This window comes from Melospiza georgiana, chromosome 7, assembly GCF_028018845.1.
Source record: "Melospiza georgiana isolate bMelGeo1 chromosome 7, bMelGeo1.pri, whole genome shotgun sequence".
NCBI classification, from domain to species: domain Eukaryota; kingdom Metazoa; phylum Chordata; class Aves; order Passeriformes; family Passerellidae; genus Melospiza; species Melospiza georgiana.
This window is the reverse complement of record NC_080436.1, coordinates 22,869,251-22,886,199: the sequence shown is the minus strand read 5'-3', so window position 1 is coordinate 22,886,199 and position 16,949 is coordinate 22,869,251. Positions and strand designations below refer to the sequence as shown.

The 16,949-nt window shown below is 35.8% G+C and overlaps 1 protein-coding gene across 8 annotated transcripts in view; it reads right to left on the bottom strand.

Moving 5' to 3' along the window:
- Nucleotides 1–8,535: 8,535 nt before the first annotated feature.
- LOC131085508 (sodium channel protein type 2 subunit alpha-like) overlaps nucleotides 8,536–16,949 on the bottom strand; it is a 67,438-nt gene continuing 59,024 nt past the window's right edge. For all 8 annotated transcript variants that reach the window (XM_058027787.1, XM_058027786.1, XM_058027792.1 and 5 more), the window contains 4 exons: nucleotides 15,816–15,953; nucleotides 14,017–14,121; nucleotides 12,659–12,929; nucleotides 8,536–11,813 (listed from right to left, as the gene is read on the bottom strand). In XM_058027787.1, the coding sequence (XP_057883770.1) occupies nucleotides 10,621–11,813; nucleotides 12,659–12,929; nucleotides 14,017–14,121; nucleotides 15,816–15,953 (1,707 nt within the window). In that variant the 3' untranslated portion in view covers nucleotides 8,536–10,620. The remainder of the gene's footprint in view (nucleotides 11,814–12,658; nucleotides 12,930–14,016; nucleotides 14,122–15,815; nucleotides 15,954–16,949) is intronic.

Genomic DNA, 16,949 nt, shown 5'->3' with positions numbered 1-16,949 from the left:
TTTCCTGAGCTGTATTTTGTATACATATGTATAATACATGTCCATAATGAGAAAAGGCAAAGTTATAGATAGCTGTACACATTTATTTCATTTGATATTGTCATTGTGTGAAACCTTTTTAGTCTATAATTGTATTCAGGTATCACACCAACACCAGTTAGGAGGCTACAACTGGTACAGAGTTATAGCAAGAATTTTAATTCAAAACTATGTCCCATATGTAGAATTTGGATTTGCAAACAATACTTAATTTTAAAATAAACTGAAAAAAAGACATGGCAGTAATTCCCTTGAAAAATTACTAGATCAAAACCCATGTCTTAATTTCGTGGCAGGCTTCCATTTCTGATGATACACTGAAATTAATCCGTACCCTGTAATTAACTGAGACAACACCCATAAAGGGGCAGAAACAATTCAAGTGGATTGTATAAATAAATATCATATATAGATTTTTCTTAGCTAAATCTGTGTCTTATCTGAATTTGTATATCTATTATAGTACTTTATAAATGTGGAAGAAGGCATTCTCATCTTTGACCTAGCAAATATAATATTTTTTCCATGGAGGAAGGCAAAATTTTGACTCACCAGGCTACCAAGCTAGTCTTCCTTGAAAATATTTAATGTCAGCATTAAATGAACTATTATATTTACCAATGACATCCCCTTCTCCAAATCAGCTACACTGGAGGTAAAAGGTGACCCAAAAGAGGTCTTCTGCTGATCTTGTTCTCCCTGTGATGTAGCTTTGCACCTAGGCAGAGCATGTGCAGAGAAGAGCCAGCCCACGTGAATAGATCCATAAGAGGTCCAGGTGTCTAATAGCTCTTGCCCATATAGGAAAATAGGGGTCCAGCCCAATTCAACAGTGCAGCCTCAGAAAACCTATGTACAATCTCTGCTGATAAATCTAAACCACAAAACAGAGAATTCTGCAGCTTGCTTTTTAGTCCTCACCCTCCAATTCAGCCATTTCAGGAAACTTGCTGAACACTGAAAATCCTTACCAGTCTGCATTTCTTTCTTAGGGAAACTCAGTGTACTGGGAAGATAAGAGAAAGGAGATACTCCCATTGTGTCTTGCCTAGGGCAAGCTCAGCCTGAGGTAGGGACACGCAGCCACGTCTGAGGGCTGAGAGGTGCTGCCTAATGAATGCATAACCTGAGTTATAAGCTAGATATCTGGGATGAGGAGGGAATACTCTGCTCCCATCTCCTTCCTTTGCTGGGATGCATTTCACCTGCCTGTTTCATTATTTATAATGTTTACTCCTGCTCTTCACTGAGTGGTGTTGTGCTAGTACTTAAGCAGGTTCTCTGTGATTTTTGGTCAGCTGATGTTTGGAGTCAGTACCAAAACTGGCAAAATGCTGCAAGCTGGACATTGTTAAGAGCAGGCAAGCAGTATGTAATAGCCTGTGTGCATTTTCACTCAGATAAAAGCAATGTGTGTTAACAGTTGCAGCCTATTTTAAATTCTGTTTCTGTATTGTCGGCATTTTCAGCTTTTGGTCATAAAGCATCATTTTTTATGATTTTATGACTAAAATTGCATTTTGAAGAGTGTGAAGCATGTTAATTCATGTAGATTTTAAAGCTACTTTGTTTTATTGATTCATTTTCATAAACCATTATTAATAAATCTGGAACTTTCTTCAGATTTTGTGTTTTGAAAAGTGTTGTCATTTTCTTTGGTTTCTATTTGAATCAGGCTATTTGGAAATGTGCTATATGCATTCAGCAGCAGCAAAACAAAGCTTTGCATTCTGGCTCATTGCCTCCATTGCAGGGGCAGACAGGTGGTGATGTCTTGTCACCATGACTACATACAGCCCTTAGGGAGGGCTCTTGTAACATGATAGTAATTCCTGAATGGGGGAAGGGCATGAAGATATTCTCCTTCTAGCTGTGGGTTCTTTTGTATGGGTTGCACATGGTTACATGCCTACCCTGTCCACCCTATTATTTGTGTGCGTGCTCCCTGAAATGCAGGAATGGGAAAGAATCGATCACTGCAGACAGTGTGATAGAGGCTGCTTGCATTTGCCATTTAAAATCTTTACGTGGATTGGAAAGTCAAGAGGACAGTCACAGTTGGACTGCCTGAGCCTTTGCATTGTATTGGCCAAAGGTTTTCCCTGAGTCAGGCACTTCAGAAGGAAAGGAATACCTATATGCTGAGGTGAAAACATGTTAATACAGCAGTGGTTTAGGGCACTGGTCTGAATAAGAAGGGAGAACTCTGTGGCTATGACCACTTCTAGCAACAGAAAGTAGACACACTTGGTGGCAAATGTTAATGAGAATAAATGGGAAAAGCCCTTCATCTCAGTCTTCCCACAGTATATCCCAGCAAATTAGGTAAGTAGAAATACGAAGTTGGGCTTTGCTTAGGACACATAGACTTTTGCTTGTGAAAGAGGTACTAAAGCACTTTCGGTGATGAAATATGGTTTGACCTTGTCAATGTCATAGCAGAAAAATATGATTGCATCTTCTTTGGCTTCAGATTCAAGTGGGTCATAAAAGTGCCACCTAGTGAATTGTTAGTATTTTCCTTCCACATGCTTTGTGTGGTCTGACCTGGAGTGTCCTCGTTTAAACTTTTGCAATCTGCCAAGACCACAGCTGGAGTTGGAGTTGCTGCAGGATACTTGTCCTTTCAATTCCACTCCTCCTTTGCAGTAGCAAAAATAAACACCTCTTCTACAGGAGGAAGTGCTTGAGTGAGGAGTGGGAAACTTGAGAGATATGTAAGAGAGTTACCATAACCTCAAAAACAGTAAAGGACTTTCAGACTTGAAGGGTGCAGAACAAGGTAAATGAAAGCTGGGTATTTTTGTGCTTTGCATGAGTGGAATTTTATATTAAGGACCATGCAGTTGTTACTCTGTATGACTACACATAATACCTGGAGAAGACGGGTTGTGGAAAAGTGTGTGTTATTTGTGATAAAATTTAAATTATTTAGTGTTGGAGTTTTTGGCCTAAAGGTCAGTCAGGAATGTTGTACACAGACAACAGGAAGATGTCTCTGTTGCAAATTAATGTAGGCTGACACAAAGAAGGAGAGTGTAGAGCTCTGGGAGAGTAAAGATGGAAAGAAATCTTACCTTTTTAATGGGGAATTAATTAGAATGATTTGGCTAAATGGAAGAAAGGGCTCCAGCTAGTACTTCCTTGAAGTGTCTAAGTCCTCATGTTAAATGAGAGTTACTGTCTGGATCTTAGTTTCCCAAGGGAAGCAGCTCTGTGTATGTTTTCAGTGCTGCGGAGCAGTGTGGGAGCAGTGGTGAGCTGCAGAGAACAATTGGTCTCCTTTGTACTCCATCTTCAGACGAAGCATTTCTTTCACTCTGCTGTTTGTTCCTAATGATTTGGGAACAGAAAAAAGCAGTGACCTAGAAAATATAGGAATATAGTTTTACTGTAAAATATTTACAATCTCTAGCTTCAGCTAGACAAATTCTGCAGAATGTGGATTGGGAACAGCCAAGCCAGTAAACAGCATTGTCAGTTACATATTTTAATATGAAGCAAAAAAAAGAGCTTGTATATTCTTGTATATGTGAACAGTCTGAAAAATATAAATAAAATTGTTAGAACAAGAAGTATAGGCTCAAAAAATCACTTTGAGAATTTACTGCCCAGCCAACAAATTGCTCCGCCTGTTTCATTAACAGCATAAATCACCTAAGTAAAAAAACATTGCATGCTCTGGACAAGTATGCTGGGCTTAACTAAACAAAGGGGGGCTTTGTATTTTAGTTACCTATAAAGTTTAATGACTTGTTTTTAATGACATGAAGATAAGGCTACTAGATATTGATACAAGGTGCCAATGTCGGAGTGTAGTGAACTCAGATCACAGTATGTAAGTAAGCTAGTTGTGCTGGATCTAGGAACTGAGCATTCCCCTATAAGACTGCCCAGTGGAGGCCAAGTACCCCTTACAGCTATTTCCACTCAGTGTATATTTCCATGTGTATGGGCAGCAAGCAGGATGCTGCTTCATGTGCCCATGTGGAACTCCTGAAATTCTGCTGTGTGTGAGGAACCTAGAAGGCATTGTTGAGGATGCAGGTAATTTAAATGCTACTTCTGCCTATTGCACAGCCTGGATACACTGGGTAATTTATTCTCATTCTTTGGTAAAAAAAGAAAAAAAAGTGCTAAATGGGGCAGTTATAGATTTTAAGGCTAAAACATATAACTGAAAATGCACTTCAAATTAGATTCTAGGTTAGAATACTTCATTATGAAGATAACAGTAATATAAAAATCATTGCCTGTCCTAATTTCTGAACAAACTCTGCAACACATGAATTAAGGATGTGCCTGGTGCAGATGGGAGATGTTAGTAACATCCTTTTTACACAGCACACATTCATGGAAGTAGCATATGCTCTGCCACTTTTGTCTCGTCACTTTCAGAGTTTGAAATGAATGTGCTGTTCCCTGGACTTGCAGAAGCAAAATCCCATCCAAAGAATAAATAATACCTATGATATGTGTTGAGATCTGACTATATAAATTAAAACTACTATCCCTTTAACCTTCTCTGTATTTTTGTGTTTATGTATATCCTTTAATGTTTCTTAGTAGAGAGAATTTATACAACTTTGGCATTGCATGCTTTCACACACTTCTCAGATCTTTCTCTGCATATTTGCATGAAGAGGTAAGATAAGGCCTTTGATATTCTGCAGAGATAAAATCTGTTATTTTTTTCTGGGTCAATCAATTTCCTTCCTTAGATCAGAGCTGGGATCTCTAAAGTGTATACCAGGACTGAGCTTCCTGCAGTCATAAGATTAGACCCATCACTGTCATCCCCCTGTAACAGCAACAAGAGGAAAAATTGAAGATGTGTACATTTTTGTGGCTGTTCAATTAAGTCAATCAGGTCCAAATCTCTGGGAAAAAAATTTATAATATAACTTACAGTGTTTGTGTGACATAATTTAAAAACCTGTGCATGTTAGCTTTGAGTATAGCTGCTATTATATGGTAAGTTGTTAAACTGCTTCTTTTGGTTTGCTGGATGTGATATCACTGTGTTAGACTGAGGGAAAAAAATGGCATGACCCACTTTGATTTAGATGACCAGTTTCACTCATCAAGACTGTAATTTGCTTGTATTTCACTGTAAGCATGTATCTGGGGCTATGCCTTCTGAAAGCAAACCAAACACTTGTGTATCAGGAAAAAAGAAAATGGTGAGATAGAGTGTTTGTGGTCCATGTATGTACAGACTACTACGGTTTTAGAATAAAGCTCAAAGGTCCCTGTGATGCTGAAATTCCCGTTATAGAAAAAAAACAGTAATGCTATGTAAGGTCTGGTAAGTGCTTTTTATATTTTTATGTGTGTTTCCTATTAAAACAATGAATACTTTCAGGGGTTATAGTGTTTTCCCTGTTACCCCTTAATGTAGGTTATGAGGAAAAAAAAACATTAAGTGGATTTTATTATACAGGAAATGTACTTGAAGTGTGGAATGCTTGGGAACGAATGCCTGCTTTACTGCTATAAATTGTTCATGATATGTCTTTTCATATATGCATCAAACATAGCACTTGCTGCAGAGATGCATGTGATTTGTCTTTTCTCCTGAGAGATGGTAATTGGCTTCAGTTTACTTAGGCTACTGCAGTACAATTTATTCTCTTAGCTTAGCCAAGCCTCATGTTGCAGTATGTTTTCTTCTATGAGGGTGAGGTATTTAATTTGTGAAGTGGTGCAGAGTATGTGTTACATTACAAAGATGAAGCACATCCCTGCTCTGTGGTGTTTAGTGGAAACAGATCACAGCACTTCACCATTCTCCTTTACCTTCTCTTATTATTAAATTGGATGTGAATTAATCATGATCTTTTAGAAAACATCCATTGTAATGAGCTCAGTAATTTGAACACATGGCTAATGAACTCTGCTCGCTATTTGCTTTGTCTACTTATAATTAAGTATTTCTTTAGTTTTGAGCTTCACTCTCGTGGTCTTTTTTGTCTTTTCCAAGGCTTATCTTTTTCTAGATAGCCAAGTATTTTCAAAATGGCAAAAATTAAAAAATAATACAAACTTATTTTAAGTGTAAGGTTTTGTTGTTAGTCCAATAATCTTTGATGCTCAGTTTTTTAAATTTTTTTCCATTTTATCTTTCTAGTTGAAGAATTGAGACAAACATAAAAATCACAACAAATGGCACTTCAAGAGAGTTAAGTTCTGAAATGTAAAAATCTTCACACAATTATGACATTTAGTGTAGCAATAATAATAATGTATCGTGTCAGTCATATAGTGGTGATGAACCCTCTGAGCAAGGGCTTTCCTGATTTTTTAATTCCTATCATGATTTCACCATCCAAAGGATTTAAATTTTTTTTGTCAATAAATTACAGTATGCAATTTATAATGGACTAAGAAGTGCTGGGTACTCACCATTTCCTTTAATGCATTAATGAATTTCACAGTAAACACATTTGACTATTAGGATGCTAACTTCCCATAATGGCAGTCCTGCTTGTCTTTATTGTGGCCAGTCTGCTTCTTGGAGGAAACAGTTGGGGTTTTTTTCCATCACACACTGGTCTTTCCTCCTTTGTTAAAATTACTTCAGTGCTGAATTAGCTCCAGTTAATTCTGTAAGCTCGTTACTCTTTTATGACTGTGCACATGGTAGTACTGCTGCGTTAGCTCATGTGAGGCACTGGGACTTCTGGGAACACTTGCATGGGAACAGCATTAAGCTGTGCTGCCCTATGAATTAATTTGTAATGTACTGAACAGGAATATGTCTCCTTTCTGGGCATTCATGTGGAAATTTTTTCATCTGAAAACTCATTAAGGAAAAGTACCAAGTAATGAACTTATACTAGGAGAGTGACTTAGCTCCACTGTCAGCATTACTAATGCTCTCTTTTTGGCAATACGTGACAGATAAGAAGTTGAACACAGAGTGGAAGGCATTTTGTCTGTGGTTGGACATGTTGAAAATTCACCTGGACATGGATCAGTATAGTCGTACAGTGAGGATTTTAGGAGCTAATAAAATAAGGAATCCTACTTTGCTGACTGGAAACAAAGGAGGATTTACAGTAGGGAAGGAATACAAGCACAATATGGTAGTAGTATAAAATTATGCTCGACTGGAATAGCCATCACTACTGGCTTGCCTAGTAGCATGTGGAGTGTTCTTTGAAATGTCTTTTCCATTCACATGCATTGGAAGCATAGGAGTGCAGTAATGTGAGGTTTAAATTATACAAATTCAACTGATTTCTGTGTGATAAAGGGAAGAAGTTGTTCACAGAAGCAGCGAAGGGTAATTAGGAGGACATACATGCCCTCAAAGTGAGCCTGTTCACAGACCAGGTTGGACCAAGACCCTCAGCCATTTCTGCTAGTCCATGCCAAAGGCACTGTCAGTGTTTTTGCACATACCGTGCTTGGTAGTAGATGGATGCAATAACCTCAGTTTACAGAGTACTGTAAGAGACTCCAGGTTCCTGAAAATGAATTATTAAGTTCCATTCCTCATCAGGAATTGGACTCAGTGATCCTTGTGGGTCCCTTTCAACTCAGCATTTTCTGTAAACTTGTGAAGTATGGCTTACTTATTGCATACTTGTCCAACTCAGAGACAGCTGCAGCAACTGCTGATGCTCAGTGAATTAAAGAGTTTTTGATAGACTTTAATGTTACAATGTTCCATCAGTTATTTCATGGTTATATGAGAAATTTAATATTCAGCCAAAATATGTTCAATATGGTATAATATCCACAGAATAAGGAACACTGAAAACATTGCCAGTGAGTAAACTCCAGGAATATTCTACTTACTGTTAATTTTGAAGTGTAATGATAAATTTTAAATTAGATAATATAATAATGTATTTCAGTGTCCTATATCTTTCTGCCCTTGAACAGCTTGATGACATCCATATTAAGTCAAACTGTGTTATCATTTAACATCCAGGTACTTTGGTTATGAACACTACTTGTCACAGCTCAGCATCAGTGTTATCCCTTACTTGTGAGATCAGCTGAGATGGCATTTATTAATTTTGAGAATTACTGGAATAAAAACGAATCACTAGGCAACTAAAACCAACTGTTTGCAATAACATTTAGTCACTTGGCTAAATGTTAAATGGGACCAAAAAAAAAACTTCATTGGAAAGTTTATTTGCATATTTAGGACTCATAAAACATGGGCAGCTTTGGTAGCAGTAGTGAGGAGTGCCTTTATGGCTGAGGAGGACTTTTGAGGGCTAAGAGACATTTTGGGGTTTGAATTGTGTAGGTATCCTGTTTTATTCCAAGACAATATGCTGATAACAAAGAAGTAAAAAGAAATGCAGTTTGATCAAAGTTCTCAGATTTTTTTTTATAAGCATTTTACATAGAAGTTGAAATATGAAGAATAAGGTATTTAGTTTTAGGGAAAAAGAAAGTAATTCTTATTTGCACCAAAGTCAGTTTTTATCTTGCTTTAAACAACTGAAGGTCAGAGACAAAGCAAAATAAACATAATTTTTAAAAAAGAAATCTTTATTTTTTTGGCTCATATGTAATATTGTTTGCGTTGTTTATGATAATAACAATTTCTTGCATGCATTTCACCAACACATTACAAGTCAAAAGCATTTGTAAAAGAAAGATTCTACATTTAATGTTAGCTTGTGTATGAAACACAAAATGTCCTGATGTCCTTGATTATACAAATGTGCCATTTTTTTCTTGGGAAATACTTTATTTGTACAAGTCTAGTGAACTGTGATTCAAAAAAGAATAAGAGTAGACTATGTAAACAGACACTGCAAGACAGCAAGGATTTAATCAACTATGAGACTATCTTGGAATTTCTGATGCAAATAGTGCTTAGAAATTCACACATTCCCCTAATGCTTTCCTTGCTATGTCCTGTAACTATTTGGAAACAAGCTGGGTTCCAGATTTACACAATTTACTTCACATTGGAATATATGCAAATATATTATTAAAACAAGATAGTCTACAAATACTCACTTTTTTTTTCCCATAGTGTGATGATGCCAGTTTGGAATTACTGTGGTTAGAAAATAAGCCAAGTGAATGAGGAAAGAAATATAAGAAACAGTGATCTAAACTTGAAGACACTTTTCTTATATACAGAACTGTTGCCAAATGGTATTTCTTTACATTATTTATATATGCTAACCACATTGTCAACAGGTTTAACAGTTTGCAATATGGCCTGTACAGTCTGATTCTACACGACATAGCAGCCACTTCAAATTTAAAATGCAAAACTTAAAAAGCTCATAAATAGCTGCAAACTATTGCTTAATGATTTGAAAGAATGAGGTCTGGTTGGACAACTTGATTCACTTCATCACTGACACATGGCTTCCTATAGTGGAGACTGTGGACAGTGAAGGAGCAAGGTACAGCAGCAACAGCATTGACATGCATCAGTGATGCTCTCCTATCTATGACACAGAATACAACATGTCCCGTTGAGCTCTTGCAAATTAACCATACTGTGGTACATATCTGATGCAATTCAATGCGGCAAAGCCATTTAATTCTATGTTCAAATATGCACAACAGTATACTGTTAATATTTACATGGAAAAGGTATTTAATGGATTCACTGGATATTGGAGATAATGACAGAAGACAGTAACCAAAGAATAGCCCAGGAAAAAAGAACCAAACAAAACCAAAACAAAACAAAAGAACTCCCAGATATATTTTGGTGAAGCTATTTTTCCAGTGCAGAAACTGCACAATATTTTTTGAACTGTAAATATTTTAACATAAACAAGAACTTATTCATGTTTAGTCATTCACATAAAAATAAGTCATTGCAGATTCCTGTAAATTAGAGGAGACTCTCCAGGCACATTAATCTGGATGCACATAGTCTGGATGCAACCATACAAGTAGTTAGAATACTTCAAATTTAAGAGCAACCCTGAAACATGGAAGTTCTTAAAATCTTCAGCTTTGTGCAATGTCATATTTTTATTTATGCATGATTGACAAGTGCAGCATGTCTATGCAAATCACTCCTATCTGTACATTATAGAGAATCTGAGAGTAGAACTCCTGGTCCTCATACCTCTTTCCCCAACATAAAACCTATTACAAAAATAGTCACATGTAATAGTAAACAACCTGTGAATTAAAAAATGATAAATACACTAATACAGTTTTTGTAAAAATATGACAAATGTGGCAGTTGCATTACAAACAGTGAAGAGAATTACTGTTCTACATGTTGTGGAAATAAAGTATCTTTTTGCACTCATTTCATGCTCCATCTTCTCTATGGAGCCACCTTTTCCCTTATTCTTAGCAGTGTCAGCTGTAGTGAAAACAGAAACCTCTTGTCAAGTTTTTTACCCTGATTAACAGAGTCACAGTCTGATGATGGAGGTTCACTGTTTTGTTATAGGCACTGACCTTAAGTATATATATAATGTATATATATGCACACACGCGCGCGCACACGCACACACACACGTGTAAAAACTGTCAGTTTGGCATAAATCTCCTGCAGGAGTCCAGTTGATGATTCATTCGCAAAGACTGTAAACAAGTTGTCCCATTAACAAAATTCTTAGATCATTATTTTTTATTTTCCCTGATGTCTTTACCTTTGTAGTTCTTTTCTGCTTTATCTTTTTCATATTTTTCTTTGTCTGGCTTTGTTACACTGTCATAAGAGGGTGGGGAAGTTGTAGAAGAACTCTCATCGGTTTTTTCTGGGGTGGAGTTTCCTTTTAGTTTATCAATAATTATCTCTTTTATAATGTGTCCATCTCCTTCTTTGTTTTTATTTCTATTATATATACTAGACACCTGTTTAACTTTTACCCTTAAGAGGTGACGTCTGTAAGCACGCTGAATGATGACAGCAGACACCTCCTCCTGCTTTCGTTTCAGTGTGGTTGTAATTGGTTCATAGGAGACTTTAGAAGGATTGGCTGCCATAAACCGATCTTCCATCTGTATTCTGAGGGCGTCCATCTCCCCACTTTCCCCCAAAACACGCTTTGTGAAAGCAAACAAGATGTCAAGGCAGTGAATTCTGTCACCGCTCACCATGGGCAGATCCATTGCAATCAGCTGGACTTTGTTGGGTTTTGCTATGAGAAGAGGTGGATCTAATGAAGCGGCAAAATCTGATAATTTACTATATTCTATGAATTGTGTTGCATCGGGGTCAAACTTCTCCCAGACTTCATAGAACATCTCAAAGTCATCCTCGCTCAAGGGTTCAGCGCTTTCTTCAGTAGCAACACTGAAGTTCTCCAAAATCACAGCAATGTACATGTTCACCACTACCAGAAAGGATATGATAATGTAGCTGACAAAGAAGAAAATCCCAACAGAAGGGTTGCCACAGTCACCTTTCACAGAGCTCCCTGGATGATCTTTATGGGGGTCACAGTCTGGCTCCCCACTGTTGAGAATTGGGGCGAGCAAACCGTCCCAGCCAGCGGACGTGGTGATCTGGAACAGGCAGATCATGCTGTTGCCAAACGTTTCAAAGTTGAACATGTCATCAATCCCAACTTCCCTCTTGACGTAGGCAAAGTTGGACATGCCAAATATGGCATAGATGAACATGACCAGGAAGAGCAGCAGCCCAATGTTGAACAAGGCAGGGAGAGACATCATCAAAGCAAAAAGCAGAGTGCGGATTCCCTTAGCGCCTTTAATGAGGCGCAGGATTCGACCGATCCTGGCAAGCCGGATGACTCTGAATAGTGTGGGAGATACAAAGTACTTCTCAATCATCTCAGCCAAAAACATACCTGGGAAAAAAACAGTGAATAATTAAAATAGAATTTTAAATTAATTAATTAATTACCTATAGAAAGATTTAGTTATTGCTATCTCCAATATAATCAGTGTAGGGATTCTATGCTATAGCAAAAATTATACAAGTTATTACATTTTATTGAAAGCTGTTAATAAGGTGAAAGCATCTCTTCTTATGTTGAAATGTTATCCTAGAGAAGGTAAATAAGTAAAAAAAAGACTGATTATAGCAAGTAGGTAGTCCCTGTGTAAGCTTTCAGTAGTTCTTCAAATTATTGGGAGAGGGATGTTTATGTCTTAGATACAGCTAATTCTTGAAGCTGAGCCTATAAGCACTTTCTTTATGAAGGATGATATTGGCTTAATTTCTGCAAGTCAGAGATTTCTTCAACAGATCTATGTTTTATCAGCCCAATCTTTCTCAGATTTGTCACTCATTTGCACCTTGGACAGTCACTAGATTTTAACTGACAAATCTTAATTAGCAAAAGTAAAAAATCTCACCCATTTCACATAATTTTCAGTTTTAGTATTGAAAGTAAATCTGTGGTTAGTTTGCATATACCACTAAACATTCCTCTTTATATTTGTACACATTACTCTAATGTGCCAAACAGTTCCATTATGTCTTTTGATGTGTAAAATGACAGTGAATCTAATGGGAGAGATAAAAATCTTTTATGCAACATTGCATATATTGTGTGCTAGATAATATGAAGATCTGAATCAACACGTAAGCCATAGGAAAAAGGAAATTCCACAATCAGCATTAACATACTTGAAACAAATGTTTCCTATTACTTCCAGTAATTCTTTCTTGAAAGTGAGTTGCTCTTACCTACTATAGAGAGAATCACAACCACAAAATCAAAAATATTCCAGCCTATAGTGAAGTAGTAATGGCGAAGTGAAATCAATTTCAGGACAAATTCTCCAGTGAAAAGGACAATGAACACCAGGTTAATCCGGGATAAAATTGTTTCCATTTCTTTACTCTGATCATCTGTTTCTACCATCATTGTGACCATGTTAAGGCAGATGAGGATCATGATGCTGATGTCAAATACTTGTTTGGTTACAAAATCAAAGATCATGCCTTGGAATTTGTTCTGCAAACACAAAGATGGAATACAGTTTATACAGTGAAAATAATTTTCTTTTAAAATGCCAAATGAGAAAACAACACCAAGATTTAGGAGAGCAAAGCGAGACTCATTCACAATAGAGGCAATAAGCCTAACACATGCTGGTTTATGTCTCATCTTGCTAGAGTGAATCAAGAAGTTCACCAATGTTGGCTGAAGAGGCAAGAAGGGAAATGCTGCAATAATAAGAGTAATAACAATGACAGTTAATATTATCGGGGTGAATGGGTGGTGTAAATTGATAGCCAGCAAGAGTACCAGCTGAATAAAAGCTAATTTTCTTCTCTTTATTCTCAGATGGTTTTAGAATGCTAACCCTCTTTCTTTCCTAAACTAATTGTGCTTGGTGAGATCATTGGACTGCTGAAGACACGTCTCAAACACACCATGACTGTAATATCCTAGTTTTTCTTTAGTACTTAGCTCAATGTTTTTTGCCATATGTCTCTCCTTAGAAAGTCTATTTTTAACCACTTGGTGCATAAGGTGCAACAAGTATTTTATTTTTTTAAACAGCGTAGGAGTTCAGTAAATAACAAGAGTAGTGTCTTATCTTAGAGACATATTTATCCTAGTCTATGTTTTACTCCCTAGGACATTCTTTTTCTCTGTAAGATTTTCTGCATCTGTCCTTCCCAATAGGTTACCAGTGCCCCTTTCTGTCTTCAGCAGCAAGGGCCAGTGCATTCCCATTTCCTACAAATTCTCTGTGAGGAGAAAAAACAGAAAATGAAGTTTATCCCTGGTAACAAGAACCAATAAATGATCCAAACAATTGTGGTTTTCCAGGACTTAGGCAGGGAATGTTGAAATTTATCATTATTAAATTTAACATTATTAAATAATTTTGTTCATACTTCAGTGTGTATGTTTTTAAACAAAATATTAATGATCTAATCTGATGGATTCAAAAAGGGACAATTTCTACCTTTACAAGAAAATAAATGGAAAAAATATTTTCTTTCCAGACCTATAACATTATCTTGTGGACAAGACTATATTCCCAAATGAGTATTTAATTTAAGGGATGTGAAAATCAAACCACTCATACCACTGGCCTCGGTATAGGTTTCTGTGGCTTTTTGGATCCCAATTTTTTCATTGCATTGTAATATTTCTTCTGTTCTTCTGTCATAAATATATCCTGACCTCCAAAGTAAAGAAATAATATCAAAATTAATTAGTATCCACACATAGAACATTTATTTACAGTATGCCTCCCTGTAATATATTATTAAAATTATATTTAATTTATATAAAAAGGAAGGGGTTTTTTCAGGTGTTTATAGGGTGGATGCTCATATACACTCCTAACACACAGGAAAAACCCATTACTGGTGCCTTGTCAGCTTGGCAGTTGAGTTTTTCCAATGTTTCCATGCTCACTTTTGCTGAAATGGCTGAAGGCATTCTTGCTCTACTGGTGCTGTTCAATAACTTGGTGATTAGGATATGTTTAGTGAATAGGAACAGGACTAGTGCCTTGCATGGCCTATCTTCTGTATAGACTTCCAGGATTACAGCTAGACAAGACTAAAAGAGGCATAACTTTGAGGCAGAAGTTGTGTTAGGAGAGTGTATTAGTATCTAATCCATGGGTTTTAACAGCAAAAAAACCCCCACCTTTGATGTAAAATTGGGAAAAGTAATTCATGTCATGCCATAGCAAATTAAAACACCACTGGAAGGAACCTTGACAAACTCAAATCAGCCTTTGTTTGCAGACACAAATGCTGCCAGTCAGATGTGCAAGTGTCTGACTGACTTCCAGTATAGGTGAATTGTGCTTATTGATGAATCTTCACTGAGTCAGACGGAAGCACAATGTTAGCATCACTGTCTGCTAAATTGGCCATCACAGCCTGAAGCATCAAAAATTGATAGTAACCCCAGACTTGTTTAGGAAGCTAAAGAGTATTTTCACAAGGGAAAATTTCTGTAGTTCACAGTTTTCTTTTACCAGAGATTCTGTCTGGTATTGCTGTTATTTAATTGGTGATTGAAAAAAAACAAATCATATGAAACTGCTTTTTCACAGCACGCAAAAAATTTAGAATGACCCTGGCATTTGAAAACTAAAAACTGTGAGGCTTCAAAATATTTTAAATGTGATTATTTGTATTTTTATATTCTAAGGTTCTTTAAAACTGAACTGTATGCATTATCAATACAACTATTTTAAACACACTTTTATGTCAAAAATACACAGAAAGAAACCACTATTCCCTGTTTATCTTTGCTTTACTACTGATAAAAATGATAGATTGTATTTGTGTCCAATGAATTAATCTCATTCTTACAGAAGTGTTAGAAAAAAAAGCCCTTATGTGCACAATTTTACTTATACCTACAAGCCTATTCATAAGAGGGCTATTTGACTTACTCTTAACTTATTGTTTAATCAGTTTGCAGATCTGTTATTCACTGTATCAACACAATGCCATATTTTGTCTTCGTTAAGCATCAAGAGTTTGTAAGAATAATTATAATGAATATACCTTAATTTATCTTAATACTTTAGAGTAAATTGAAAAATAAATTATTTCATGCCAGATCATAGTGCATCTAATCAAACCAATAATTCACGATCACTTTTCACATCCTCATTTTAACTATACACTCAAATTGCAAATTATTATGAACCAACTTTTCATTTCTCAAAAAGCTAAAAATGCAAAGTTCAGAATCACATCCACAAATTTTAGTACAGATAATTATTTATTATTTTTAAGACACACTTCACTTCAAGTCTTGAAATTACTTTTGATTTTTATTAGCCTTAGAGAAATAACTTTTTAATTCTTTATAGCTAGTAATTCAAACCAATATGGAAATATTTTAAATACTTATCTTCTTTTTTTGTTGGTTGAAGTTGTCTATAATAACACCAATGAAAAGGTTCAAGGTAAAAAATGATCCAAATATGATAAAGATGACAAAATAGAGATACATATACAAGTTGTCCTCATACTTAGGTTGATCTTTTACCTACCAAAGAAAAAATAAATTATTACCCATGAGAATATTAGATGTAAAAACAATACATATAATTTAGAATTAGGTATATGCCATCTCAGAAAAGCTATGAAAACCACTAATTTATTAAAAGGAGCACTAATTTATTATAAAGAGCACTAATTTATTAAAAAGATCCAACTTGTCCATTCCAGTCAATATTTGGAGAACTGGAAGCTGACAGAATTATTGCTCATATATAACTTTTAAGTAAATGTGCTCACAGATTTGTTTCTGTATGTACACATATAAAAAGTCCCTCATATAGAAGAAATAAGCAAGGTGGGATGTAGAGCAGTCATTCATACTTAAAATTTTATTAGCAGAAATCTAAATATTTTATATTGTGTTCAGTATGTTATCATGGAACAGAAACAATAAGTTTTACTACTGCCTAAATCTCCCTGTAACTCTTTTGGTCTTGCATGAACATTCTTACATCCAGCTAGGAACAGCTGCTTTCAAGAAATATCTAGTGAATATATGTTTTGTGAAAAGCATTAAATTGAGGAAATTTGGAAGGAAGATTTTGTTATTGTCTCAGTTTATCTGGATGCCACATCCCAGCATCTGCACCTCTAGAGCACAACAAGCCTGAGTGTGGAAATGCTAATGAAACAGAGTGTTTTACTCTGGATATCACTAACATGACCATTTGTTTAAGTTAAACAGAGTATTAGTTTTGTAGCCAAAATAAAAAACTAATCCCCAGAAAGCTTAACAGGTGATCTTCAGCCTTAAAATCTAATTGCACTAAAATATCTAGGTAACATAGGCACTCAACCTAAGGAAACAACAAAATGCACAGTTACAAATTATAAAACCTGATTAATGTATTCCTTATTTAATAACTGCATAATATAATCTTAAATTAATTAATACTTATGATTACCAAAATAATTTGTCAAAAACCTATTATTTGTTCTATTACACTAACTTTATAATTTAAAAAAAAATCCACTTCAATTA